The 27,334-nt window shown below is 59.9% G+C and overlaps 2 protein-coding genes across 4 annotated transcripts; both read right to left on the minus strand.

Annotated features, from left to right (window-relative positions):
* Positions 1-787: 787 nt before the first annotated feature.
* Positions 788-21,041, minus strand: PHKA1 (phosphorylase kinase regulatory subunit alpha 1). Of its 3 annotated transcripts, XM_088527477.1 has the most exons (33): positions 20,904-21,041; positions 20,438-20,596; positions 19,885-19,932; positions 19,125-19,293; positions 18,603-18,685; positions 18,238-18,318; positions 17,707-17,805; positions 17,121-17,267; positions 16,877-16,930; positions 15,699-15,821; positions 15,503-15,598; positions 14,636-14,743; positions 14,345-14,423; positions 13,657-13,791; positions 12,451-12,560; positions 12,063-12,207; positions 11,186-11,264; positions 10,578-10,753; positions 8,391-8,567; positions 7,131-7,225; positions 6,781-6,920; positions 6,071-6,227; positions 5,786-5,865; positions 5,446-5,524; positions 5,216-5,345; positions 4,748-4,849; positions 4,201-4,316; positions 3,816-3,854; positions 2,775-2,819; positions 2,085-2,255; positions 1,497-1,550; positions 1,163-1,363; positions 788-1,060 (listed from the first exon to the last, which is right to left on the minus strand). In XM_088527477.1, exons 1-33 carry the CDS (start codon positions 20,979-20,981, stop codon positions 887-889), a joined length of 3,729 nt encoding a protein of 1,242 aa, XP_088383603.1. In that variant the 5' UTR covers positions 20,982-21,041; the 3' UTR covers positions 788-886. The 3 variants fall into 3 exon arrangements, with proteins under 3 accessions (XP_088383603.1, XP_088383605.1, XP_088383602.1); XM_088527479.1 differs by lacking the exons at positions 2,775-2,819; positions 3,816-3,854; positions 8,391-8,567; XM_088527476.1 differs by lacking the exons at positions 788-1,060; positions 1,163-1,363; positions 1,497-1,550; positions 2,085-2,255; positions 2,775-2,819 and having other exon boundaries at positions 3,756-3,854; positions 10,674-10,753.
* A 4,311-nt stretch (positions 21,042-25,352) lies between these two features.
* Positions 25,353-26,858, minus strand: BMP15 (bone morphogenetic protein 15). Its single transcript, XM_088527628.1, has 2 exons — positions 26,549-26,858; positions 25,353-26,184 (listed from the first exon to the last, which is right to left on the minus strand). Exons 1-2 carry the CDS (start codon positions 26,856-26,858, stop codon positions 25,400-25,402), a joined length of 1,095 nt encoding a protein of 364 aa, XP_088383754.1. The 3' UTR covers positions 25,353-25,399.
* Positions 26,859-27,334: the final 476 nt, after the last annotated feature.

A 27,334-nucleotide genomic window follows, 5' to 3' on the forward strand; every position in this document is an offset into this window, starting at 1 on the left:
TTTTTTTTAATATAATTTTTATTACAAAAGAAGGAGAAAGAAACAAACCCGAGGCCCGCATGGATCGTCTGTTGCGCTCCCCTCCTGAAGATGCAGCGGCAGGGGACAGTGCCGGGGGCCAGAGCGGGGTGGCAAGGCCCAGCTGCAGGCCAAGGGGGCCATGCCACAGCCGTGGGGCTGGAGCCGAAGGTCTCCCCCAGCCTCCTCATGAGGAGCCTGAGCCCCACTCTGCCCCCAAAGCTGCTGTGGGGCTGCCCCATGGGCCTGACTTCCATAACAGCCCTGTCCTCCATGCCCTGAGCAGCAGCACGGGCTCCAGCATCTGCTCAAGCCCCAGGACAGGGACAAGACCAAACCAAGCAGCCCCCTGTGAACTGCTTCCAAGGGCAAGGCCACATTTTCCAGCAGCAGCAGCACACGAGTAAAGGCTCCAAGTCACCTTCTTGCAAAGCCTGCAGGCTTGGAGCAAAAAGCAGCACAGAGCAGACAAATAAAACCCAAGTCTGCTGGAGGTGGCGGGGAGCACCCCTGGGCCAGGCACTGCGGCAGCACAGGTGGTGCCAGGGCAGCGGGTCCTCATGCTGCGTCCCCTGGCCACTGTCCTGCCTGGGGTGGCAGCCCAAGAAGCCATGCAAACAGGCACTCCTAACACACGCGGGCTCCAGCGTCCAGTCACTGTGAGCTCCGCAGTCTGTGCCCGCACACGGGCCAGGGCGGACACACACAGAGCCCTTGGGGAGCCGCTCTTCCCCTCGGGAGCGGTGGCATTGCCAGGGCCGGGAGGCACCATAACTACGAAGGCTGCTCGCAAACTAGCCAAAGACCTGGCTGGAAAAGCTGTCCGAAACACCCCTCGTCTGCAAAGTAGGGAGAGGAGCGCCAGGAGCTACTGCATGGAGCAGCCCTCGGTGGGCAGGAAGTCGTAGACGTAGATGGCAACCGATTTGGAGAGGTAGGCCATGGTGCCGAACCTCCCGCTGGGCGCGCTGTCGTACAGCAGGATGCAGATGCCAGTGGTGGGATCCTTCTCCAGCATGTGGTCATCAGCACCCAGTGCCTTCTGCGTTTTGCACATGAAAGGAGAACAGTAGCGTTAGGAATGGGGACAGCACCCCCGGCAGCCTCCAGCCACGTCAACCCTGTGTGAGGCCTGGCCCCGTACCTGCTCCTCGTAGAACATGTCGTTGGCAATATGCAAGATCTTCTCCACAGCAATGATGCCGCCAATGGTGTGGACCTCCATGTCCACCAACATGGTGAGCACTAAGATGGTTTCCACCAGCAGCTGCCGGTACTCCGGCTGCGGCACGCGGTTGAGGACGGACTCCACATGCACCGCGAACTTCAGCTCCCCCGGGGTCATCTGCAAGAAGCAGAGGAAGAAACGGGCCTCGAGCACAGTGTCACCAGCGCAAGCCGTGACTGCCCTCTGCCCAGCGCTGCTCCCCTGTCAGCGCCAGCCCAGCCGCCCCATGTTCCCCACGTAAACCTCTTACCTCCCTGGTTGTGGAAGAGGGGAGAACAAATCCCTCCACGGAGAGGCCGTGGCACTGCAGAACAAGCCAGAGAGACTGTGGTTACGGCACTGGGCAGGTTCAATGCACCCGCACGGTCCCATCCAAAGGGCTGCGTGTGCTGCCCACGCACCCCAGCTCCACCTCCCAGCTTTCCTCCCAGCGTTCAGATCAGCCTGTCATTCTTCTTCCCATCAGCCACGCTCCGGAGGGGCTGGATGGAGCCCTACCACTCGAAGCACTGGGCTCTGCTCCCTAGGAGCACCTTGGAGCTGCCTCAGCTGCGTCTCCAGCACTGGCTCCAAGAGCCCACAGTTCAGCTCCCAGGCTAACGCGGGAAGCAGCTGAGCAGACCCAGCCCCACCTGCAAGGATGATGAAGTAGGTCCTGCCTGCCGCCCAGGCAGCTCCGGCTGCGGAACCATCCAACTTTTCCCCATCAGGTGTCAGCTGTGAAGCTTGCATCTACCCAACCTTGGCAGCCACCCCTGGCTGCTTAAGTCTCCTGTGGACACCAGTGATTGGGACCACAGGCTCATATGCACGGAACGCAGCCAGACTTGCAGCTCACCTTCTGCAGGACCTTCCAGACCTTCTGGTAGAAGCCCACAGGGACACGGTTGAGGGCCCCATCCAGCCGCCGTCTGCGCTGCCATTGCCCTTGGCGGCTGTCCTTGGCAGCCTGGCCTTCCAGCAAGCTTGTGACAGAGCCCTTGCCCGGCAGCTCCGTGTGCCCAGGAGACTGGGCGGACAAAACAAGGAGCACAGAGACCATGGCAGCGTTAGACACCCCACAAGAGCACATTCCTGCACCTGCTAAGGGCTCATGTGTACCCAGGGCCAAGGAGCATTGACTCTGGCTCCCAATGCCGCTCTGTTCCCCTGCCTTCCTCCACCCTGCTGTTTTTCTGCTAGCTAAGCACGGAAGAGCAGCCTGGGCCACTGCTAAGACAAGAGGCCACCAAACAGTGTCTGTTGTGGATGGGGCCACACTGGACTCAACGCCCACATGTCCAGGCCCCGGCACACTGCACTGCTGCTTGTCACCGCAAGGCTGGCCGGGGACCCCTCCAAAGGCCTCCATGGGGACATCAGGCCACGCTCCAGGGCCAGCTCTGCACTGCTGGCGCTGCCCTGCGGTCACACTGCCCGGGCAGCCCGTGCTCTTCCCTCCTGGACGGCGCAGAGGACAAGAGCCCTCGCCCGAGCACAGCTACACACACAGGACGCGCCGCAGACGGATCCACCGAGCGCGCATTACCACAGGGGCCTTCGCATCCGCCTCTCCGGACAGCACATCAATGGCCTGCAGGAGAGAAGGAGAGAAATGAGACCCCGGTCATGCAGAGCAGGTCCCGGGGCGAGCAGAGCAGCAGCAGCAGCGCAGACCAAGCTCGGATCACAGGGCGGTTATCCCAGGGGCTGTGGTTAGCTGGAGACGAGAGGAGGTTTTGAAAGTCGAGCTGTAGAGAGTCCCACATTAGTGTCAGAGGGGAAGGGATGCCCCAGGGCATGGAGCAGCTACGGGGTCCCCACGCGCCAGCGCCAAGGTGACAGTGGCACTCTCCTGCAGCGGGGCTGCGAATGCTCCCTTGGCAGCTGGCACAGGCAAAGAGGGCTCGGTCACAGATCCGAGAGCCAGCTGAGCCTTCCTGCCACGCACCTTGCTTCCCTGTGACACCAGGCTCCACGCTGCAGCAGCTTGACCATATGCAGGAAGGCCTGTTGGGCCCCACAGTGACCATGAGGAGAGGACCTCCCCCCCACCCCAACCCCAGAGGGCTCAGAACCCCTCCAGCACACAGGTCAGGCATGAGACATGGTCCCTCATCTTGTACAGCTGGGCACCAGCCTCTCTTCTCTGCACAAAACAGCCCAGGCAGGCTGCAGGCCAGCTCCAAAGGTAGTATGTTTGCCATCGAAGTCCTCAGCAGGGCCGCAGCTGGTCACAGCACTGGGGACATCATGCCATGCTGCTCAGCACATTTGGGTTTTTTTTTTTTTTGCAGGTATAATGAGATCTGTCCAGCCTCAGAGCACAGCTCCCATCTCCCAGGTGCCCTTCTGCAAGGGGAGCTCCCACAAAGGGCGATGTTGCAGCATGTTCTGCCACGCTGGCCTCTTCCCGGGAAGCCAGACCTCCTTCCCGGTCGGAGCCCAGGGCCGGCCAGGAGGGAAGCCAGCTCCCTGCTGCGGCAGCCTGCTCCGCAAAGCTCGTTAGTTCAGGCGTGCATGGAAGCTGCCTTGGGGGCTGGTGTTAGGGATAAAAGCTGAGGCTGTAGGAGGGCCAGGGTGGGTTCACCTTAATCCCAGGCAGAGACTGCCTACGTTTATCCAGTCGCTGAAAGAGAAGAAGGAAATGAAGTTTCCACTCCTGGAAGAGGCCCACCAGGGTACCGTCCACACCTGGCACCCTGTGAGGTCCTTCCCATCCCTGCACTTCCGCAAGCACCCTGTGTTCCCCCTTACTGCACCCTTCCACCCCCTGCAACTGCAGATTTATACCACAGCCCCCCTGGTGCAGGGCTGGAGCTGGAGCAAGGCCCTCAAGGCTGCTGTGGGCTCTCTAAAGCCCAGGACTCGACTCCTCCTGCTCTCCCATGGAGCATTGTCCGTGTGCTGACAGTCCACATGTCGCTTGTCTCCTGCACTTGTCCAAGGGAGCGGCTGGCACCACCTGCGCTTACCTGTTTGATCTCAGTTTTCAGCTGGACGATGCCAGCCCGCTCGGGCTTGGTGGCCCCGCCAGCCCCCACTTCACGGATGGAGATGGCGGTGGTGAGAGCCGAGTCGACTGATCGCACTGGAGCAGAGCGGAGAGCGCAGGTCAGTACCACGGCTCCGAGGAGCCTCTCATTGCTGCCTGGATGCCTCGTGCTGAGACCTGCACCCAGCCTTGCCCTCTCTCCCAACCAGCAGCACAGAGAGGCCCATGGGCAGAGCTGCCTCACGCTTCAGCCCTGGCTCAGACTACAGTGCTGAGCTAAGGAAGCACAGAGCGCCAGCCCCGTGACACGGATTCGGTCCCAGGAAACCTGCTCAGCACCACCCTGCTGAGGTGCAGGGTTTCTTGCTGGAGCACTGCCATGCAGAACAAGCCCGTGTGCTGCACACGCAGGACAACACACACGGTTGTAACCCAAACAACGATTTGAAAGCCTCAAGTTAACTGCGCTCCTCACTAAAGTTCAGTTTTGCCCAGAGACACTCTCAAAGCCCCAAGGAGACACTCACCACTCTTTTCCACCCCAAACTCCTTTCCAGAGAGAATGTGGAAGAGAAGATTCTTCACATCTGATGGACTGAGATTCATCAGGCTCTCGGTGGCTTCTCCAGCTAGAAAGAACAGAGAGTTGGGATAGTGTCCCCCCTCCAAAGCCCCACTGGGCGATTTCTAGCCTACACAGCAGCCTGGGTGTTAACAGAGTAAGTACTGGTACAGGAGGCATCTCCAAAGACACGCTAACTCCAGGTATAGCCTATAACAAGAACTCTTTCCCATGCCAGCCCAGTATGTCTGAATGGAGATAGCCGCAAAGCTGCCTGTCTGTGCTGCCAGGCAGCAGTCCCAGCTGAAACCCCCCGACCTTTCATGCAAGCTCCTGACCTGGTGCCAAGGGCTGCCCTTTTCAATGGCAATCAACCAAGTGCCGCAGTGACAACACTCTCCCCCAGCTGGGATACCCGTCCGGCTGCACGTACCCGAGCAGTGCAGAGAGTGCGCCAGCTCCGTTACCATCACCTGGATGATGAGCCCAACGCGGATGCGGAACATCTCAGCGAAGAGCGAGGGCTGCGTGCGGATGTACATGGCCAAGTACACCAGGATCTCCTGGAGGGGAAGCAACAGGTCACCCCACAGCTGCTCACCAGAGCAGGCAGCCATCCTCCAGCTCCAGCAATGGGACCTCCCTGCTGCCTTGTGCCCTCACCTGGGTCAGGATGGAGACACTGAGGTTCTTCTCGCTGGCTTCCTCAATGAGGTGAACGAGCTCCTCGTAGGGCAACGGGCTAGGGATGTGATGACAGGACAGGTAAGGTGCTACAGTCTCAGGAGCAGAGAGACACCCACATTTCTCCTGGCCTGTTCAGCTGAGGCACAGAATGCCTCACCCTGTGACACCAGAAAGCTCACACCACACAGCCCAGACAAGAAAGACGGGGACAGCCATCCAGAACCACCTATACCCGCGGATCCCAGAGCAGACAGAGCAAGGGGCTCCCATGTGGCCCAGCCCAGCACATGTGGGGAGAGGCAAGTGCCACACTCACGCAGAGATGGTCTTTTCACGGGGCTCTGGGGGTAACCCCACGGTCAGATGCTTCTGGTGAGACAAGAGGTTGGTGCAGGCCTGGGGAAAGAAAAGCTCACCTCAGGTGCTGGCCCTCCAGCTCAGGTACAGGGACAGGCACTGCACAGGTTCTTGGGCCCTGGCATGAGCCACAGTCTGGGACATGTCCCCTGAGCAGATGCAGCCAAGGTTCAGCGGCCCTCTTTGCTGCATCCTCCCCTACACATGTCACCCCACTCCCTGGGGCTTGGCTGCAGCGTTTTACCTCATCCAGAGCTTCCACCTTCTTCTTGAGGATGCTGGAGATGTAACGGATCAGGGCCCACTGGCGTGTGGTCCCCACACGCACGTACAGCTCAGTGAGGAGCTCCTTCACGGTGGGCCCGGGCTGGCTCTCAAGCCCAGTGTGCCAGTCAGGCCCCCTGCAATAAAGGAGATCACAGAATCACAGAATGGTTAAGGTTGGAAGGGACCTCTAGAGATCATCTAGTCCAAGCCCCCTGCATAAGCAGGGGCACTTCGAGCACATGGCACAGGGTGGCATCCAGGTGGGTTTTGAAGATCTCCAGAGGAGATTCCACAACCTCTCTGGGCAGCCTGTTCCAGTGCTCTGTCACCCATGCTGGGTTACAGGCATGGGTTATAGGCAGCAGCTCCTGCCAGGGCAGCTCACAGCAGTGTGTGGGCACCGGAGGTCACCACACACATTGGCAGCCCTGCTTCTCAAGGTGCCCTGCTCAGTGCACGGGCTCTGGGTTATCTGGCCACACGCTGCTGGGGAGAGAGGTGTGACCAGACCTGCCATAACCTTTAGGGTGTGCTTTGAGCCACGGCTAGCCCTGGATGCTCAAGCCCAGGTCCGTGTGCTGGAGTGACAAATCTATGGTGCCCTCAGTAGGAAGGCTGTTCAGAGAAGCGTGGTCAAGACAAAGGTAGAAATGTGAGGGACAGAGCAGTGGGACTCAGCACTCGTACTTGAGGGTGTGGAGCATGTAGAGGATGTCTGCTTGCTCCTGCAGTGTGGGGCAGACACGTAGCTGGTCCACCAGCGCCTTGAAGTCCACTTCACCAGCTTCATCTCTGGGTAAGTTCATCTCCGCGTGGAGCACGTAGCTCTAAGGCAAGGGAGAGCCACAGTCCTGGTTAACACTCCCACCACCTGGTACTCGCATGGCAGTCAGGATGCAGGGCCAAGGCTGCTAGTCCATAGCCATCCCATCCAAAATGTCAAGCTTGCCCAAGGCAGCCCCATAAGGACTGTCCCACTCCAGAGGAAGGGACGTCACCCCTTGGCCAGGTCCTGTGCAGGGAGGGGATGTGCTCACCTTGCCATCCGTATCATGCTGGAGAGGAGAACTCAGCAAGTTGACAGACTGCTGGGATGCCTGGAAGATCTTGCTGGGGATGTACATCCCAACATCTGAAAGAAACCTGGGGTTAGCATGGACACCTCTCCATCCCAATTCCCATCCTCACGTGATGAAGCAGCTCAAAGGAGGTCTAACGCTCTGCTTCTTCCCAGAATTGCTGGTGGAGGAGTCAGCAGTGCTGTCCACAAAGCCACAGAGGAATGGCATGGTGCGCTGGCAGCTTGTGACCTGTTCCTGCTCAGGAGTTTCCATGAGCAGACACTGGCTCCAAGATACTCTGTGGCCAGAGCTAACAATGTGAGCTTTAACGTGTGGGGCTTTTTCCCCCTCAGGCAAACTCTCCAGCCAGTCCAGAGCCCCTGGTCACAGAGAAAGAAGCTAAGAGGTTCAGAGTCTGCCCTTTGAGCACACCTTTGGTTTTCCCCCAAACCCTAGTCTGCCGTTTCCAGTGGTCTCCTCCCCGGCACCGTGCTGGGCGCAGACCTGAGGGACACCGGGGAGGACGGCTGCAGCGCTGCCCGGCTGGCTCACACAGCCCTCAGCAGCCCAGCAGGACTCTCATCTGCTGCCTGTGCCACATTTCGTGGGCGCTTCGTGGTGCCCAAGCAAGCAGCCGGCAAAGCCTGGGCCACCAGCCTCTGGCAACTGCCTGGCTTTAAAGCCAGGGAAGCAACCAGGTCTGTAGTGAGAGACCCAGGCAGAAGGACCCAATGGCTGGAGCAGAGCTGGAGACACTCACAGCCTGAGGGACCAGCTCGGTCCCAGGAGCACATGAAGAGATGGAATGAGACACACAGGTAGGACACGTGCCTGAGCACAAGGATCGCCTCCGTCGGCAGCTGCCCGTGTTAGTAACACAGCAGCTGTGGAGACAAAACAGTCCCAGGAGAGCAGGGAGGGCGATCCAAACACACTAGACACCAGGCTGTTGCCTTCTGCTAGAAACAGCCCCAAGGACACGTTCATAAAGCTATGGAAGATGAGGTGTCTTGGTCCTTGCTGCTGCTTCAAGCCACCTTTGCTGTCACCACACCCAAGAGCCCATCACCACCAAAGCCAGCAGCACATCCCTAGAGCATCACACAGGGTCCTGGATTCCTAGGAAGTCTCTTCAAGGCACTTCAGCCTCTCATAGCCCCACAACCTCGCCTGACCTCACACCTGGAGGGTGCCAAGTGCACCGAGCCTGCAAGGATGGAAGGGGCTGTTACTCACTCTGCACGTGAAGGTCTTTAGCTTTGGACGCCAGGGACATGAGATCACGGGTGGTGTGGATGGCAGCTCGGAAGCGATTCAGCCCTCCCCGCTGGGCGGTGGGAGGGAGGCTGGACTGGGGAGCCGTGCGCTGCAGCAGGTGGTCTAAGTACTGAGCGACCTCATCGATCGAGTCGTCTGCAAGGGCGGGCACAAGAGAGGGCTGGCGTCACGCGGCACCTCGGCATCCACCCCACGTGGAGGGCAGAGCTCCCCAGCTGCACCCCAGCGCGGGCAAAGCTCCGCTTGCTGCACGAAGCAACAGTGCAGGGCTAGCGCCAGCAGCAGGACAACGCTGACAACAGGACTCACGAAGCGCAGAAGCTGTGACACCCCTGTTCCAAAGTGCCTTGGCTTCCCAGGACACCAGCTACCAGCTCCAAGCTTGGGGTCCCTCCGAGTCCTGCTGCAGGGAGGTTGTCCAGCTGAAGAACATGCCTCCTCTGAGCTGTCTAGGCTCCTGCTAGGGACTGAAGAGTTGACTCAGCTCTGCATTTCTGGCAGTGCCATCAGGTCCCAACCCCTCCAAGTAACTGCTCTGTGCACGTGCTCCCGCCTGCACAGGGACACCTTTGCTCGAAGGACATCCATGTGGTAACAGGAGCGCCAGAGCCACTCCATGAAGCACGGAGGATGGCGTTCGGAAGCCACATCTCCACTGGCCCAGGAGAAGGCAGGCAGTGCCGCACAGTGGTGCAGGGGCAGAGGGTGCCCCTGCACGGGCCCACGCGCGCCGTCAGGCAGGGCAGCACACTGCTGAGCTGGCAGCGCGTGCTCGCAGCCAGTGGGGCTTGTCACATGGGTCCCCAGACACTGTGCAGTTCTGCTCCTGGGACCTGGGCCACCTGGTTCAGAGAGCCAAGGCCCAGCTAGGACACAGGGTAGGTTGCAGCCTTCCATGCAGCCTTGGCATCGCTTCTTCTGTGGCCTTTAGGCTCCAGCAGATGAACTGGGGGGGGTCTCCGAGGCCAGCATAGCACAACATCCCCTCCAGCATGTGCCGGGGATGCTCTGTGCCAGCCCTGGGAGGCTCTGACAGGCAGAGTGGCCACTCGGGCACACTGTGCAGGGGACTCTGCTGAGGCCAACATACTGGAGAAGCCCTCTACAGCATCGGCCTCGAGAACACCCTCCCCTTTGGCTGTCTGGATGTAGCACCCAATCACAGGAGAAACTGAAAAGTGAGCAGCTTTAAGCTGCTGCAGAGAGGCGAAAGTGGGTATGCTGCTGGCCCTGTCCCCCACTGAGACTGGGGATGCAGATATCTTGGGGCCTGCAAAAGGCCTAGAGGCTGCGGCATAGCCCAAGAGCAGATACGGTGAGAGGAGCACAGTTATGCGAGAGAAGAAGCATAAGAGTCTTCTCTGTGCTGGCTACAGATGCGCTGACGGAGCAGGGCAGAGCAGATGCTGGGAAGGCTGGGAAGAGGACCAGCATCAAGTCGTGGGATACATCCAGACCTGCTTGCAAGGGGCACCCTCTCAGGGCAAGATCAGCCTACCACGGCACAGGTATGGGGCAGGTCCCCGGTGGGCAACGTGTCCATGGCAGCAAAGCCTCAGTTCAGCATACACTGGAGCGGCTGCCCAACAGCCCTACTCAGGAAGGGCTAAAGACCTTGTGAAAACAACACCCAGATACTGCGCTAGGACACGGAAGCTGGCTTCTTCCCTGCCATCTCAGGTACTTTCTGTGTTTTCCGTGCCAGCACCACTTGCTATGCTATGCTGATAGTGACTGCACCAAAACACTGGAGGCAAAGCCCCAGCACGGATCTGGCACGCTGCGGCTTCCTCTCCTCCCTGTGAAACGGGCTATAGAGGTTTGGAAGGCTCGTTCAAGAACATCTCCTGGGCTCTCCACAGCCACATCCATCCACCTCAGCAACACATGTCTGGGAAGGGCCGCTGGCGAGGGGGCTACCACAGCCGCAGCAGATCACGCAGCGCTCCACCCTGCTAATGTCACTCTAAATGTCACACAGGCAAGGTTAATGGATGGAGGGTCAGATGGAAACAAAGGCATGGTGGAAACCAAGTGTATTAAGAACATGATGGCAGGCTCTGGCGGGAAGGCCAGGAGTTAGGGGTTTACTGGTGAGTTTAGCATTTGCCAGCTCACAGAAACATCTGGTCTGTTCCCCCTTACCATCATCTGCTAACTGCAAGCCATGCAGCCACTCCTCAGGATCTAGCTCCTCAAAGCTGTCAATGCCGAGCTCGTAATCGTTGGCAAAGACCTTACCCTCCGGCCCGGGGTCCATGAAGCTGAGGTGTGTTCGGCATGACGTTGTCAGGAACTCAGACAACTTACCCGTCTGGGTCCTGGGCGAGAGGAGGGGAAGTCATGGAGAGGGGAGCGAGGAGGCGGTGCACCCGTGGGCTCACCTCCTAGATTCAGGGCAGGCCTCTCCAGTGGGGACAGATGCACTTGCCAGGGAGCGAGCACAAGCATCCCAGTGCCTGCTCGGCATCCCCACTCAGATGAGTGCTCGGAGAGCACAAGACACAGGGCACTAAAAGGGCTGCCCAAAGTGGAAGGGGAATCCCCCAGCTGTGGATTGAACAGCGTGAAGAGATACCTCTTCTCTTCCACCTCTGCTGTCGGGATTGTAGCCCCAGGGTGCACCCGTGGCCCAACACATCCTGCCCCACCTCTTGCCCCACAGAACTGGTCAGCTCCAGCGCTCAGGCTTGCCTGGCGCCCACCCCACCAGGCTCTACGAGGCCATCAGCCTCCTGGTCTCCCACACTCACCTTGCGCCACCAAAATATCCATCCTGCAGCTTGCGCAGCGTCGCCAGAACGGCAGGGTGCACACTGTTGCCCGTGTCATCTGTTGAGGACAGAAACAGGCACTTGGACGGGTGGAAACTCAGGACTCTGTCTAGCCTGGATTCCCAGTACAGACAAGCACGTGCCAATGCCCTGGGATCTCACAGCCCCTCTTCCCTCCCTGGGTTTCTACGCATCAGCAGATGGGGAGCTGATGAGGGGAAGAAGGGGCAGTAGAGGGACCACAGTATGTTTTAGACATTTAAAGGGTTTCCAGGTACAAAATGGGAACTGAAATGGCCCAATAACAAAAGGGGGTCAGAAGAGAGAGGGTTACTCCAGGGAAGCCGGTTTTGCTCTGAGCTATTGCAGAGCTTTCTGTTCCTTCCGGCTTGCTATTTTCTCCTCCTTGTCCTCTAGGAAAAAAAAAAAAAAAAAAAAAAAAAAAACACCTTCAACAAATGGGCTTGGTGAAGAGTCAAACCGGGATGCAGGAACAGCCCCAAGAACACTTTCACAACAGGGCGATTATATTCGTGGCCTAAAAATCTCTCTCTTGCTCCCCTAAGACCTCCCAAAAGTCCTAGCTGCTTGGACATCCAACAGCACTTTGCCAGGGAACATCCTTTGAGCTGTGTGTGCTAAAGCTTGGCCCGCAGCCCTGCTTGCTACCAGGAGAACCGCCACCTCAGCACGAGTCCTTGGGGCAGGGAGCTCTTTCCAGGATGCTGCTGCCTGGCTAATCCCTGCCATGTCCCTGTCACCTAGATGGTCCCACATTCATCCGCGCCACCTCCAGCAGAGGCTGCTTTCTGGGGCAGTTTTAGCCAAATGCCTTGTGGGGCAGGAGGAGCTGTACCAAGCATGGTGTGAGAGATGGGGAAGGTGACGGTTGGCCGCCCAGTCATCCTCCAGCGGCTGCAGAGGTACGAGAGGTCCGTCCGCAGCATCTCCACGATCATCTTGTTATCAAGAGCCAGGTAGAATTGCTGCTGGTCTATGAACTGCAAGGACAGCAGGAGACATGAACAGCCCTTTCCACAGCCACCAAGCCCCCTGAACAGGCACCAGCCACCCCAGTCATGAATTGGAAAGCTCGGCCAGGAGAAATCTCCATGCCCACATGACTCAACTCCATCGCCATTGCCCCCCATCCTCTGGAAGCCTGAAATAAATGCTTCATGCTTCCCTCTTCATGACACCCACAAGCTGGAAACAAGCCCCATCGGCCCTGCAGGGCCACCCACCTGCGGGGTAAAGGTAAAAATGTTCTTCCTGATGTTATAGAGCTTGGAGGTGCCAAGAACACCCATCTGCCGGAAGGGACGTCCTGTGAGGGACATTTCCTTGTTGCGGCCTGTGGGGAAGAAAACAACATAAATTTCCCAAGCCACCAGGCAAAAGGGCATATGGTATCAGGCCAAACACCATGCTACTAGGCTGCAAGAAAAGCTTGGTTTCTGGTTCAGGAGCCCCAAAGTCAGCTTTCCACTGGCACAGCTCTAAGGGACAATAATGTCCTGGCCCCCCAAACCCTCCCGAGAGACCTTTGTTGGAGCAGGGGCATAAGACCAGTCCTGACCTCAACAAAATGCCACACTTCCAGGCATTCCAGACACTTCCAGGTCTTTGCAGATGTCAGATCCTGGCGCAGGCTTTCCCCACTGCACCTGGCTGCCACTGGGCAGCTGCCTGTCACCCTGAAGCTGACACCTGTGTCAGCGCCCCCAGGCTCCCGGGTGGCTCCTGGAGCCCAGGACAGGGCAGCAGCATGGCCTCTTGGCCATGGCCAGCCCATGGAGAGATGCTCCAGCAGCTGCCAGGCAGCACTTGCCTCCATCTCTGCACACAGATCCTCCCTGCTCCCTTTGCCAATGTCACACTTGGCCTTTTGGGGTCTTAAATTAGCCAGCGCTTGCAGCTTGTCACAGATTGGGTTTCTTTGGCCCAGGCTAGATCTGCAGCTCCTGCAAAACAAGTTGTGTGCCTAAGGAGTTGCTGCATGAGGGAATAAGCGTGGAAAGTTCTCAACACATACATCCCTTCATGCTCTTACTGCCTCCCCTTGCAATAACATCCCCACAGACTCTTCTACCAGAGGCTGCCACGGAACTCTTTCCTGGCACCTGACTTGCCCCCAACACTGTGATATGGGTGCAGGAACAAGAGCTGCTTTATGCCCATACCAGGCCCATCCTAAAGGCACCTGCTCAGAATATCTGCCTATCCTGGGCCAAACCTGAAACCACAACACCAGAGCTTTGTCCCCTCCAGAATCTCCCTAAACAGCACTGGCTGCCACCCTTGTTCCCCTTCTGGCAGGAGCAGTGTTCCCAGACCCAGGGATCTACAGAAGCCCTGATCAGCCAGGCAGGGAGCAACAGGACATCACCAGGGGATGGGACCAACCCTTCCTCATCCCCTTTGCTTCAGAAGTCCACAGTGTAGCTTACCCAGGCGGGCATAGATGTAGCTGAGGATGCGGGCAGGTTGGACTCTGATGGGGTACACATCAGCCACAGTCTCCACGTGGATGCCCTCCTTCCTCAGGATGGCTTTGATGCCCTCTGTCTCTGCCAGGATGCACACTACGGAGCGAGTAGAGCAGGCTCAGTGCAGGCAGGAGCACAGTGGGGTGACACTGCTGCCCCAAGGCGCCACATCATGTAGAGAGCGGTCTGGGGTCCTTCAGGGACAAGTTCCCACTACAGAGAAGGCCATCCTTGCTCCCTCTTCCAATAAGTTACTTATTCCAAGCCTCCTTCTTAAGCAGCAAGGACAGGACAGTTTTCAGCCTGCCCCTGGGACAACATGGGGACCACAAGAAGGACTTACATCCCATCTTCTCCCCCCTTGCAATCTCCAGACCCCCAAAGGACTTCACGAGCATTAAATACATCCCCATCTCCTTTCAGCTGCAGCTCAGATGCAGCCACCTTTGGGTACGAGCCCACAGTTTCTCAGAGGGAGAAAATTCCTCTAAATCAGGGCCCTGGCTTGTCAGGCCTGAGATCTTGCTGCACTTGTGGCTCCCCAGAAGCAGCGCCACCCACATAAATTTGGCATGGGCAGAGCCCCACTCTGGTGGGCACAGAAATCTGCTCTAGAGGAGGGAGTTTGGGACCAGTCTGCTCCCCTCACCTTGGACCACCACGTCGGGTTTGGGGACAGTCGCAAACCTGCGGTTGAGGGGATCAATTTCGCCAGGAGCTAGAAACCCCTAGAGAAAGAAAAAGCATAAGGAGATGGACATCGCATGGGCAGAGCAGAGCTGGTGATGCCCACTGCAAATCCAAACACAATCATCTCTAAGAGGTCCTGGGCGATGGAGGCACAACTTTCCTCTCTCCAACAACATGCCTTGGTAGGTGGCCCATTTAGAGCTCAGAGCCTGGCCAGCTCAGCACTCCCCAGAGCGAGGGGTGAACATACCTCAGCCATGAGGCAACCCAGGATATAGAGGGACTGGCCCCACATCAGCGGGAGCTTGCCCATGGGTATTCTGTCCACAGTGTGGGGGTTCCTGCACTCCTCATCCACCTGGAAGATGAAACAGGAGGTCAGGGAGGAAGCCCACAGTCACAGCATGGATAAGAAAAATTATTATTATTTATAGACATGTATAGATAAGAAAAATGTGCATTTAGAACCCAGCCATTTCAGGCCTAAAACAAGAACCTCCAAAAGCATTTGCCACAGAGGGCTGGAAATATCCTGGCTATATTCCTCCCCCCAGGCACATGCTTCAGGCAACACAGTCAGCTGGCTGGAGCTTCCCAGCGCAGCCCATCTCAAAGGAATGACTGACATGTGCCAGGAACACCGAGGAACACAAACACCAGCGAGGAGAGCACTGCTCTAGCACCACCTGGGGAGCAGGAGACCAATGCTTTCAGCCCAGGGAGACATTGCCACTCCTGTCACATTGAATGGGAGTTTAGCAGGAGCTAAACACAGGAGTGTTTAGCAGGAGCTAAACACAGAGCTTCCAACACAGCTCTGATCATCCTGAGGTCTCAGAGGACTCCAATACAGACTGGGTCACTGAAGCACGCCTTTCTCAGTTGACAAGGCATGTTTTGGAGAGAAAAAAAAAAAGTATTTTATTTACCAAACATATTTAAGATGTTTTTTAAGGACTCCACGCCATTCCTAACCACCCTTTTTAGATGGAGTTTCCGTGCAGAACATTTGCTGTTTTGCTCCCAATTTGGGTAAATCATCTGGTAAAATCTTAGTTGTCTGGCACTGAGACAGTTATCACCCTACACCTCCACAATGTAGGCCAAGGCAGCTCACCTTATCCGCCGGGACACTGTACAGCTCTGGCAGCAGGCGCACACCATTCTTCCCCTTGATGAGGACCCCCTCGAGGGCTTCGCGATACTCCTGCACCTGGAAGGAGAAGAGATGTGAGGGTTCCTGGCATCCTTCCCCCTCCTGCCCTCCTTGCTAGAGACTCTCTTTCCCTGTCTACATGTGTTGCATCCATTACCTGCTCCATGTTGCCACTGAAAACCCCATCAATCATCAGGTACGTCCAGAACAGAGGCCACTCACACTCGATGTTCTCAAAGAGCTGCAGCTCAGCAGGCTCGTAGTAGGGCCGGTTGGAGTCCTGCAGAGAAGACACAAGAGCAGGCTCAGCCACCTTACAGGGTCTCCTCAAGCTAATGGATTTCCTGCTCTCCAGAGCGACCAGCCTCAAAGGCCACCACCGTTGACCTCTGTGGATGATGGCTGGTGGTGGCAGAGTCAAGAAGCAGTTTCACCTCCAATACACGGCCTGTTTGACTGACACGAAAGTGGTCGGGACGGAGAAGTGCCCTCCCATACCCTGGTATATGCAGCATAGAGTGCTCCAATAGCCTCCGCTTGAGCCTCCGCTATGTGCATCAAAGAAGAAGCAAACAGCCAGGCCAAGGAGACTCAGGGAGCAGAGGTTTTCCTGGTGACAAGCTCCATAGCTCCCACTTGACTCCAGGCAAAAGCAATGCTGTTGCTCCTGGGCCTCAAAGGAGCTCAGCTCCTCAGCAGGATCGCTGGCAAAGCTCGCAAGTGCTGGGAAAAACAAGACTGGAGACGGTGTTGCTCTTCTCTGGCTCTGGAGAGCCCTAGGGATGCACGTTGCCTATTATGGTCAGGTTTGAAGAGACACAGCAGAGGAGAAGCTGTTAGAGGCGCTCACGCTGTTATGCACAGAAGAGTCCCAGGCAGGGTAAGCACCCACAGGAGCCCCATCAGGTTAAGGACCCGCCAGCTGTTGACATATAAAGAGCCTTCAAGCACTGTTTCCTGATTCGGGGGTCATTAAAATGCCTGTTGCTTACAAAACTTCCTGTTTTTCCTCTCCAAAGTAGCAAGTCTCCCTTGGCTTCGTGCAGGCAAGTTTGGCAGGGCATAAGCTGCACGCAAGCCTGGGAGAGGCAGACGCAGCTCCATGATCCAAGGGATGCTGCAAACTGGGGGTTGTTGGAAAGGGGCACTGCACTGTCCACTCCGGGTGCCTCTGGTCCTTGCTTCATGCCACCCTGGGAGCCCTGGCTGGCCAGCGCAGGGCTCTCCCACAGGGCAGCAGTCTTACTGCCCCTCAAACCTGGGAGATACGCAATGACAAGAGCCAGGACGTGAGCAGAGACGCGCAAGTGCCGAGGCTGCTGCCGGGGCACTTACCTCTTTGGGGGTCCTGTATCCGTCACGGAGAAAACGGCAGCAGCCGTAGCGCCCCTGCAAGGGAGGCAAAGAGTTAGTGAGCAGGAGAAGCATGAGGCCCTCCCCGAGAAAAGAAGGGGATTGCCCTGGCAACCCTTCCTAGAGTGAGTTTTGGAGGAGACGAGGACTCCAGGGTTTGGGCAGGTCATCTCAGTTGGGTTCTGCAGTTGTTCCCCATCAAGGGCAAGACGAGGCAGCTGCTCACCTGCAGCTTTGTGATGATCTCTTGCTTGGTGGTTTCCACCAGCTTGCTGTCCTCCACAGCGAATGCCGGGTAGGAGATGACGGAGAGCACGCTGGCGTCCACCTCCTTGGATGTGGAGGCCCTCGGCAGCATCGAGTGAAGGATGGACTGGGCAGAGGGAAAGGAGATCTGCTTAGACCGCTAGGCCTGGCACTGGGAAGCCCTGTACAGACCAGTAACAGATCTGCTCACGCTATAACCCCACCGGATCAAAGTTAATCCCATGATATGACATGTCAGCCATGTGAAAGGATCAAGGAACAAGCGTGGCAAGGAATAGAGGGGTGATCTGCGAGACAGCACCCATATAATTGTGGGCTCATTGCTAGGATCAGCACCCACTCCACAGGGAGTACTTTGCTGTAGCATTGACACAACTTGTGGAATAGGCTGATCGCACGATACCAGGGCACCCCAGACTGCCCCATGCTGGGCTCTTCCCTGAGGATGCATCTGCTGCAGGCACCCTGTGCTCTGCTGAGCAGCCAAGCACGGGTGGCACTTGCCTCCTGGGGCTCTGGAGCAGGAGGAGGCAGCCAGGACTCACCTGGCAGTGCTGCACCTCATCAGACAGCACCCGGATCACAGACTGCGGGCCTCCCTTCGCTCCAAAGAGGTCCAGCTCATCCAGTGCCTCCAGGGCAGCCTGTGAGCAGGTAGAGACGCAAGGCAGTGAGTCCTCCCCCAGGCTGCTCTTCCGTAAGAGCTCACACCCACGCCAGCCCCACTGCAGAACACGCTGCCCAACTTTAAACAGGGAAAGAGAAGCCAACTGGACCCGGGAGGGGAACAGTTATTCCTGCTGAACAACCCAGTTCATTCTTTCCTCCCAGCAAAGGCACAGATCAGGTGACAGAAACATGGTTTTATCCTGGCACACCAGTAGAAGGGGTTTGATGCCCAGGAACTATGACTATCCAGCATGGCTCGGTGTTCAGCACCCTCTGCTCCAACACTTAAGTTCAGTCTTCCTCGTACACCCACTGAGAGGAAAGAGGCCACTGGTTGTTCAAATCCAGCCGTGGCAGCAGTGTCACCCCTCTTCCCCCTGGCCTCCCAGCACCTCTCCCCAGCTCACCTTGGCCATGCCAACAGAGCTGGCGTTCAGCTCGGTGATGCCCCGGTTTGTCTTGTCTCCACGCTCCCATATGCCAAAGTCCTGTGCAAAGACACAGGGGTTCACAGCACTCTTGGAAGCCCTCGAGCCTCATCGCCTTGGCCCCAGAGGACCCTGCTCCCTCTGCTGAGGAGCACGGCCCATTGGAGAGCTTCCCTTGGCCCTGTGCCTGGTCACGAAGCCAGCAGCACCCAGCAGCGCTGAGGCTCCCAGCAGGACTTTGCATCCAGCTCGTGGGAGCCATGTAAGTGTCCCAGGCACCAGCTGGCTGTCTTGCCACCCCAGGAAGCCCAGGCACCATCCTGCTGGCCCATGACATTACTCACCGCCGTTTTGTAGGCTGCCTCAATGTAGAACACCAGGTTCTGGATGAAGTTGACCTCATCCAAGCTGTAAATTATGTGAAGGCCTGCAGCGGGGAGAACTCACTTGAGTCCCTTTAAGCCCGCAAGCTGCTAGGAGAGGGCTGCAGCAATCGAGACTCAACTCCTCTCCTCCTCCCTGCATATCTGCTCTGGGTCAGTCTTGTCCTGATAGGCCCCAGCACTCCCACTCCCATGGGGTTTCACAGAAATGGTGTCTTTTAGGGAACGTGAACGACCCCTGTTTGCCTCGGGGGTTGTGAGTACCTGACAACAGTGAGGTTGGGGTGGGGACTCTGGTGGCCTCACCATGGACACGCTGAGGATGTGGGCAGCCCTGGAGATCCGCGCACCCAGGGTTTCCTCCCTCCTCCATGGAGGGGCCTGCCCGAAAGGCAGCCGCTCAGGGCTGCTTCACGCAGGCAGCAGGAGCCCCTTCCCCTCCGAGACGCAGGGTCTAAAACAATGCCCCTGCGGCAGCATCACCTGAGGCCGTCATTTGCGCGAGCATAAGCAGGTAGAGGGAAGTGGCGTCCATCTGCAGGTGACCCCACTCGTTGTCCCCCACCACCGTGGCACACGTGTGGGTGTTGTACTTGGCGTGCAGGCAGTCCCTGGTGCTCTGGCTGTACTTGAACGCCTCCACCTTGTCCACCTGGAGAAGAGCAAAGGGATGCAGGCGCCAGTCAAACAAGCACCAGGGAGGTTCTGCAGCCCCAGAGCTATGGACAGTCCCATGTTGGGACCAGCTGCAGCTCCTAATGCTGCTCAAGTAGGTACTCCCGGCCTTTCTGCCTGAGCCACAGGTCTGAGCTCCTGCAACATGGAGAACAGCAGGTCCGAGCTCACACACCACCCTCAGCATGGGGTACCACTGCAGCAAATCTGTGAGCCACGGAGAAGACACCTTTGCACTTGTACCACACTGAGAGACAAGGGCAGCCCAAACTGCCTCAAGGGATAGGAGCTACACAGCCTCAGGGTCAGCCAGGCCCCAGGAGAGGGAGCAGCTGGCAAAACCTCTACTGGACCCCATCCCACAGCACTAGGGCTCCCAGGAAGAGAGCTCAGCAGCAGGACGGATGCCAGCTAGGCTTATTTTAAGACTTCTTGGAAGGGGGCCATTCCTCTGCTCATTGGGGACGGATGGGGAGACCCTGCGTAGCTGGGTCTGGCTGTCCTGGTGATGGATCAGAGCTGCAAGAAGGGGATCGTTTGATTCGCAGAAATGACCCCGAGCCCCTACCTGTCTCATCATGCACTGGAGCAGTCCCCGCATCAGCTTCACCACGCTCTGCAGGAACAAGGAAAACAAGCTCGTAAACCCCCACACAGGGAGGAGAAGCCCTGACTCAGGACCAGCTGGTCCCTGACCTTTGCAGGACTCCTGTGTCTGTAATCAGAGCCCCTGCTCACATTTCCAGTCCTTACTCTCTAGGCAGCGCTCTGGGCCAAGCTGCGGGGCTGGAAGCGGGAGGGCAAGCCGGTGGGACACAGCTCCCCCGCCTCGGGGAACCGGGGCTGAGTCCCTGCATCACCCGAGGCCCAGAGCTGAATCTCAGGCTGGATTTAAACCCTAGGTCCAGAACAGTCTGCAAAGAGCAGCCTCCAGGACCCTCTCCTATTGCCTCTGCAGCCTTCCCAGTCCCTAGGGCAGCCTTGTCCCTGTATTTTCACTTGCCACAGGTCCTCATGTCCTTTCAGATCTAGAACTGGGCCACATAAACAGCAAATCAGTCAGAGGGTCTCAAACAGCTCCCGGTGGGGAGGAGCCCTTTCCCGCACCAGGTTGCCCCTACCTGCTCCAGCTCGTAGGCCTTTGCCTTGTCCTCATCGCGGTCGGCGTTCTTGCGATACGCCAAGCCCAGGCCCCACACGGCCAGGATGCTGTAGACATTGTCGCGCACCCAGGCATCCTTGTGGTCCTCGCTGGCAGGAAGCAAGCCCGTCACCGGGTCCTGCGGGGAAGGAGGTGAGACGACTGACAGGCTTATGGTTGGACTCGATGATCTTGAAGGTCTTTTCCAACCATAACGATTCTACAATCTATGAGAGCGCTACTGGTCCGGGTAGCAGCTCGGCCCGGGTGGCAGCTCCCGGCCACCAACATCCCCCTGCTCCGCTGCCCTCCACCAGCCCGCCCTGGCCACGCAGGTGCCCGGGCCGGGGGCAAACCCTGCCCGCGGAGCCCCAGGGCCCCGGTGCGGCCCCGTCGCGGGGCACTAGGTCGGAGCCCGGCAAAGGGCCGCCCCGCTGCGCGCCCACCTGGTGCCGGAGGATGGTCTGCTGCACCAGGCGGCCGTAGCCGTCCAGCCGCACGCCCGAGTTGCTCCGGCTGCGCATGGCGATGGCGGCGGCGGCGGCGGCGCCCGGGGTGACCTGGGGACAGCGCCGCCCGGCCCGGCCCGGCGCGGCCCGGCCCGCCCCGGCGCGTCGCGCCGCGCTCCGCCCGCTGGCCGTGTCCGCGGGTCCTGGCAGCGCCGCCGCTGCCCCCCGCCCGCCCGAGCCCGCTCGGCGCCCGCAGCCCCCGCCGGCCCCCAGCCCGTTCGCGCCGTCCAGGCCGCCCCGGCCCGTTCCGGCCCGGCCCGATCCATCGCAGCCCCGAGGGCGCCGCGCGGAGCCGCCCCACGGGGGCCGCTCACTACGGAGCGGACAGGACGCGCCGGGCCGGGCCGGGCCCCAGCGGGGCCGTGCGGGGCCGTGGGGGCGGCGGGCAGCGCCCCCTGCCGGCCCGGGGCACGCGCGGGTACCGGCCGCTTCAGACGTGCACGCGCGTGCACGTGGACGTGCGCGAGCACCCGCGCGCAGACGTGCACGCGCGGACGTGGGCAGCTGTGTGCGCGTGCACGTGCGTACCTGCACACGCGTGCGTGCACGCGCACAGGCACAAGCATGCACACATGCGTGCACACGCGTGCACAGGCACACGTGCACATGCATGTGAGCACACCCACGTGTGCCCCCCTTTGCACACACACACACGTGTGAGCACGCACGCAAGGTCACGTGCATTTTAGGCATGCGCCTGTACACACGCGTACATGCATCCACACATGTGTACCCATGTAGAGACCTACGCATACATACATGTCTGTAAGCACACACAGAGACACACACATCCACTAAACGGGTACATGCCCACATATGCGGGGTGCTGCCCCTGCCCCTGGCACTGTGCTGAGCAGGCACCTCTGGCACAGGGGACTTGGATTCCTACTCCTGTTGCTGCCCAAGGGAGTTTGTGTCCCCTCCCTTGCTGGCGGTGCAAGGAGCAGCTCGCAGGGGGAAGCACTTCTTGCCCCTGCGCTGGCAGATCCCCAGCGTGAGGGTCACTCCCGTGGGGTGTCTGCAAGAAGGAATGGGATGGGAACGTCCCCATCGTTCTCTGAGGGAGACCGGGGCTCCAGTGCAGAGATGGCCTGGGCCACGCTCCAAGGCTGGGCATGTGTGGTGGCTTGCGGGGTCTGGCCCACAGGAGCCCTGCTGCTCCCAGAGGGAAGCAGAGGCCCCATAAAAGTTGCCATCGTGCAGAGAGTTTTTATTGTCCAGAGGACCATCCCATCCAGCTCTTGTCCCCTGCAGGGCCACCTGCAGCCAGCACAGCATTGCTGCGGGGCTTCTCTGGAGTCCGGCATGTCCAGCTGTCCGTGGGGTGTCCGTTGTTCTGTGGTCCTGCTGCAGGAGAGGTTGCTGTTCCCAGGACGGCCGTGGCCATCAGCACTCATACCGTGGCAAGGAGCATCGTCCGGCCCTGCAAGACAGAGTGGCCAGGGGTCCTCATGCCAGCGTCACCTGGGCCTGGGGACCCTGGGGCACCCCTGGGCTGGGAGCACCAGTATGGAGTGAGATGGGAGAGGGACCCTGACTGGTGGCATTGCTGAGGCTGGGTTACACATGGGGTGCAAGGGCTGGGGACGTGGAGGGTGGGATGGAGAGGTCCCAAACTGAGGGCATGGGTGGGGTTGGGTCGTGCAGGGTGCTGGGGCTGGGGGCGCTGGGAGGGCTGGGGTTCATGTGGGGTCCTGGGACTGGGGACACTGGGGTCCCCGCTCACCTGCAGGCCTTGGTGATGCACTCGAGGCTGTGCCGACAGTGGGCACCCGGCGGCTTGCTGCCCATCATCCTCCAGAAGGGCGTCATGCGGGCCACTCGGCGGGCTGGGTGTCCGGCCACGCACCCCGTGCCCGTCCCGGAGAGCACCCGGAGCTCCTGCCCTCCCTGTGCCCCCCGGAGATGGAGATGAGAAGGAGGTGCTGAGCTCTCCCGTGCCCAGCTCCATGCAGGGGAAAGGAGACGTGCCCTGCCATGGCCCTGCCACGCTGCCGGTCACCCGGGGACACCCCAGCTGCTCCGAGGTGGCCCCAGGTCCCCACTGGACCCACCTGGATGGAGCTGGTCAGCAGCAGGAAGATGGACAGGAGCAGCACCAGGTGGGTGCCCCTGCCTGGGACCAGGGGGACGGGAACTGCCATGGTGCTGCCGCTTCAGGGCCTGCTGCACCTCTGGCCAGGCACTGCTCCTCCCCGGTCATGGCCCTGCACAAATATTTGAGCGGTCCCGGCCCGCAGGCCACCCCCAGGGCCACTGCCTCTTATCTGCCCCCCACATGCTGCCTGTGTCCTCCCCTGGGCTGGGCGCTGAGCTGGGTCAGCAGCGCGGGCACCCGTGGGACACCTGCAGCACCCCAGCTCTGCCATGGCCCATGTGGGCATCACCCCCTGCTCCCCGCAGACGACACCAACCGGGTCTCCCGTGGCAGGAGCAGCTGCTGCCACAGTGCCTTGAGCTCTGCCCTCCCCAGACTGGCACAGGGCCGGGGTCACCCCGGGACAACAGCCCTTTCGCTGGGCACCTTGGGCAACATGAGCCCTGTGGCCACACAGGGGAGGGCACCCTGCAGGCAGGTGCAAGGTCCTGCTGGCACAGTACTGAGCGGGCATCCAGGGGGCAGAGCACCCCTTCTCGCTCAGGACCCTCCTGGAGGGCAGCGGCAAGTGCTGACCCTCCTGTGGCTACCACAGTGGTGGCAAGGGGGAAGGACTGGAGGCATCCAGGGCTCGGAGCACACCCAACTCGTTGCACTTTCATCACCTCCTGCCCAGATGAGCCAACACTGCATGTCTAATGATTCACCCGCAAAAGCTTCCCAGGGTGGTCAGGGCTCTTTGCCCCCAAGGGTTCTGCAAGGTTTAAAATGAAAACATTCCCTCTCCGCAGCCCTGTTGCTCGAGGTGGTCTCTCTGCAGGGCAAGAAAGGAGCCTGAAGGGCCTCCAGCCTTTCACCCCAGCAGGATGGGGAGAAGAGCCTGGGGTCTGGGAGAGCTGGAGGGGGACCAGGGCAGGGCATGATCAAGCATCACTGTGAAGCATGAACAGGCACAGAGAGATCAAGCTGGAGGCCAAGTAAGATACAAGATCCCAGCAGCAGCCACAAGCTGAGGCCTTGGTGGCCCTGGCAGCAGGCAGTGTGGCGAAGGTGCGGGACTGGCTGCCGGGCTCCTCCACCGGCCCTGGCTGCCACCTTTTTCCCCCCCGCCTCAGGGAAAGGGGACTTTACCCCTGGTTTGCAAACATGGGCATCATGCCTGGGAACAGATTGGTTCGCTCTCCAGACACCTTCCCAAAATAACCCCTGTGGCTAGATGCCCAGGTCAGCACCTCGGCCACAGTCTGAGGGAGACCCAGCACAGGCACTGGGCAGAGAAGCATCCCCACGGAGCTGCTGCACCCCAGGTCTGGCTGCAGAGCAGCCACCAGACCCCATGGATGCAGTAAGGACAGGCCTAGATGGTCTTTAGCAAAATCCATCATTTTATTTATTTACACAGTCAACAATAAATAGAAAGCCAGGCTGCAGGAGGCCTGGAAGTGGAAGGGACACATCCAGAGCCAGGGACAGTCCCGGAGCCAAGCAGAGCCCAAGCCACATGGCACAGCAAGGGTGGGAGAAGACAGGAGGAGACCGTGATGAGGGTCCAAGCCCCCAGACCAGGGGCAGACCTGAGCCCTGCCACCATGGCAAGTCAAAGAGGGGAAGGGAGGGGACCGCAGAGAAGGCAGAGGGCAGCACCCTGCATGGGCAGCCACCTGGTCCCCAGCACCTGGGGTCACCCCTTCACCAGGTCCCTCCAGTTTCCACAGTCCCCAAAGGGGGAACTGCAGAGGAGCAGAGGGTTTTCCCACCCCACTCCCCTGCAACCTCAGCCCCATCCCCAGCCCAGTGAGGTCCGGACACTGCCAGGACTAGACACTTTGGGATACCGGTGAGCTAGGAAGGAGCACCGCTGGCATGGGTGGCCAACGGGGCAGGAAAGGATTGTGGGCAGCCAGTGCTGGCTTGAGGACAAGCATGGGGACAGGCTGAAGGGACATGGGAGAGCCCAGCCCACACAGAGCTCTCCCTCCCTGCTCCAGCAGGAGAGGCCCAGCCGGCACCGAGAGCTTTGCGCTCTGGTCCTGGGACCCAGCTCTTCTCCAAAAGCATCAGGCCGGGACCTTGGGCCGATGCCCTCCCCAAAGCAGGCAGCAACCGCAGGGTCCCAGGGCAATAGCCCTGGCACGGGGCCCAGCAGGCTCCTGCCTTTAAAAACCTCACAATTCACATAAAAAGCTACTGTAAAACTTGCCCGACGAGCGCCACACTGACACGGGGGACGGCCACAGGACAGTCCAGTCCACCGGAGGAAAAAGCAATGTGAGCCCTCTAAAAAGTCCAGAGACAGCAGGCACGCAGGACAGCAGAGCATCGGTGGCCGTGAGCATTACCGGCACGTGCAGGACTCTGCGATCATGTTCTCGTACTCCTTGTAGAGGATGCCGCCGTTGTGCTCGATCATGAGGACGCTGATGGGGCTGTAGCGGTAGGGCACGCAGGAGGGCCGGGGCACGCTGGCATCCACCAACTGGTGCACCAAGTTCTGCACCACGGCGTGGTTGGGCGCGTGGTAGCCATAGCGGAGCAGCCGGGGGCAGGCGCCCTTGCAGTAGCGCGGGTTGTAGCGGTGCGGCGCGATGATCCAGTGCTCCCAGCCGAGCTGGGCGAACCTCACGGGGAAGGAGCGCAGCGAGCACTCGCCCTTGGTGCCCGCCGGCTCCCGCGGCGGGCCGGGCAGCTCCTGCGCCGCGCTGGCCACCTCACGGGCCCGCCGGCTCGGCGGCAGCGCGGCGGCCCCCGGCCGGGGCTGCAGGCCAGCCTGGGTGTCGTTCAGGTAGAGCAGCAGGAAGGGCTCGCTGGGGACAACAGTGGTGGCAGTGTCATTGGTGCTGCTGGCCCAGACGCACACATGCTGCAGGTGGAGCGCTGCCCCGCTGCCATTGCCCGCTGCCAGGTACGACGTGACATCCGCTTCAGCCCAGCCACGGGGCCGCCGGGGGGCTACTGGTGGTGCCGGTGTCACCTTGGCGGTAGCAGTGGGCTCCAGGGCACAGAGGAGGCGACCATGGGCCATGGGCAGGCTCTGCGGGTAGAGCACCACGGCGCGCAGCAGCCGCTCGGCCGCGCGCCGGCCCTCCATGCGGTAGGTGAGGGGCTGCACGTACCAGCGACCTGCAGGGAAGCAGCAGTCAGCGCCTGGGCACTGTCCGGGCATGGCATGGCCCTGGGCAGCACCAGGGCGCAGGATCCCTCTTGGGGTTATGCCAGAGCTAGGAAAAAGCCTGGTGTCACATCCAGGATGCCAGGAACAACACAGTGTGGGCAGAAGCACCCAGCACGGTGCCCACAACCACATCCACAGCAGGGTTTGAGCTGGTGCCCACAGGACCCTATCAAGGGCATATTAGGGGCGGGTGCTGGGTACCCTCCCGTAGCTCTGCACCACCTCCAGCACACGAGCTCAAGCAACACCATTAGGGGAAGAGCCCCACACCAGCCTCTGCCCTCCCCAAGGGCCCTCACCCCTGTGCCTTACCTGCCCAGGCCTGGCCCGCGGGGGAGCTGGCCCGCACCAGGCGCACGGTGTTGGTGGCCAGGCGGCGGTCGCGGCGGGGCCGTCCTTGGCGGTCGGCGGCGCGGCGGTACAGCTGCAGCATGTACCGCAGCGGCTGCCCGCCGGCCGGCGACGGCGCGCGCCAGCCCCGGCCGCCCGGTGCCCGCTCCTGCAGCGCTTGCAGCAGCGGCAACGAGGGCCCGGCGGGCAGGGGGCTGCGGGAGGCCGGCAGTGCCGCCAGCGCCCAGGAGAGCAGCGCGGCGAGGAAGAGCAGGCTGGCGAGGGGGTCCATGGTGGGCACGAGCAGGGCAATGGAGGGCTGGTGAGCAGTGGGACTTAGGGGAACCCTGCGCTCATGCTCCTCCTCCCCCAGAGAGGCAAGAGTGGGGGGCACTAGCCAAAGTAGGGCCCAAGGTGCTCTCAGCTGCTCTCAGACCACCGCATCCATGCCAACCTCTTCAGCTTGGCAAAAAAAATAAAGCACCACAAAAAAACCTAGCTCTGCAAGAAAAAAGGGTGCAAATTCCAGACTAAAACCCAGCCTCAGGGCCAGGGGCAAAGCCAACTGGAGAGGGGCCTGGCTAAGGGGACCTTAAAAAGCAGCAGGGAAGAGAGGGAGGCAGCGTGGGGTGGGGAGGGGAAGACCAGCGTGCTCAGCCCACCTGCTCCTCGCCAGCCTGATCCAGCAGGTAGAGGAGTCCCAGCTCCCTGGCCCATTTTAAAGGCCAGGTCCCAATCAGGGTTTAAAGGGCCAGGAGCGCCTTGCTT

This window comes from Tinamus guttatus, unplaced genomic scaffold (genome assembly GCF_059628265.1).
Source record: "Tinamus guttatus ecotype Peru unplaced genomic scaffold, ASM5962826v1 Tinamus_guttatus_pri_ptg000287l, whole genome shotgun sequence".
NCBI classification, from domain to species: Eukaryota; Metazoa; Chordata; class Aves; order Tinamiformes; family Tinamidae; genus Tinamus; species Tinamus guttatus.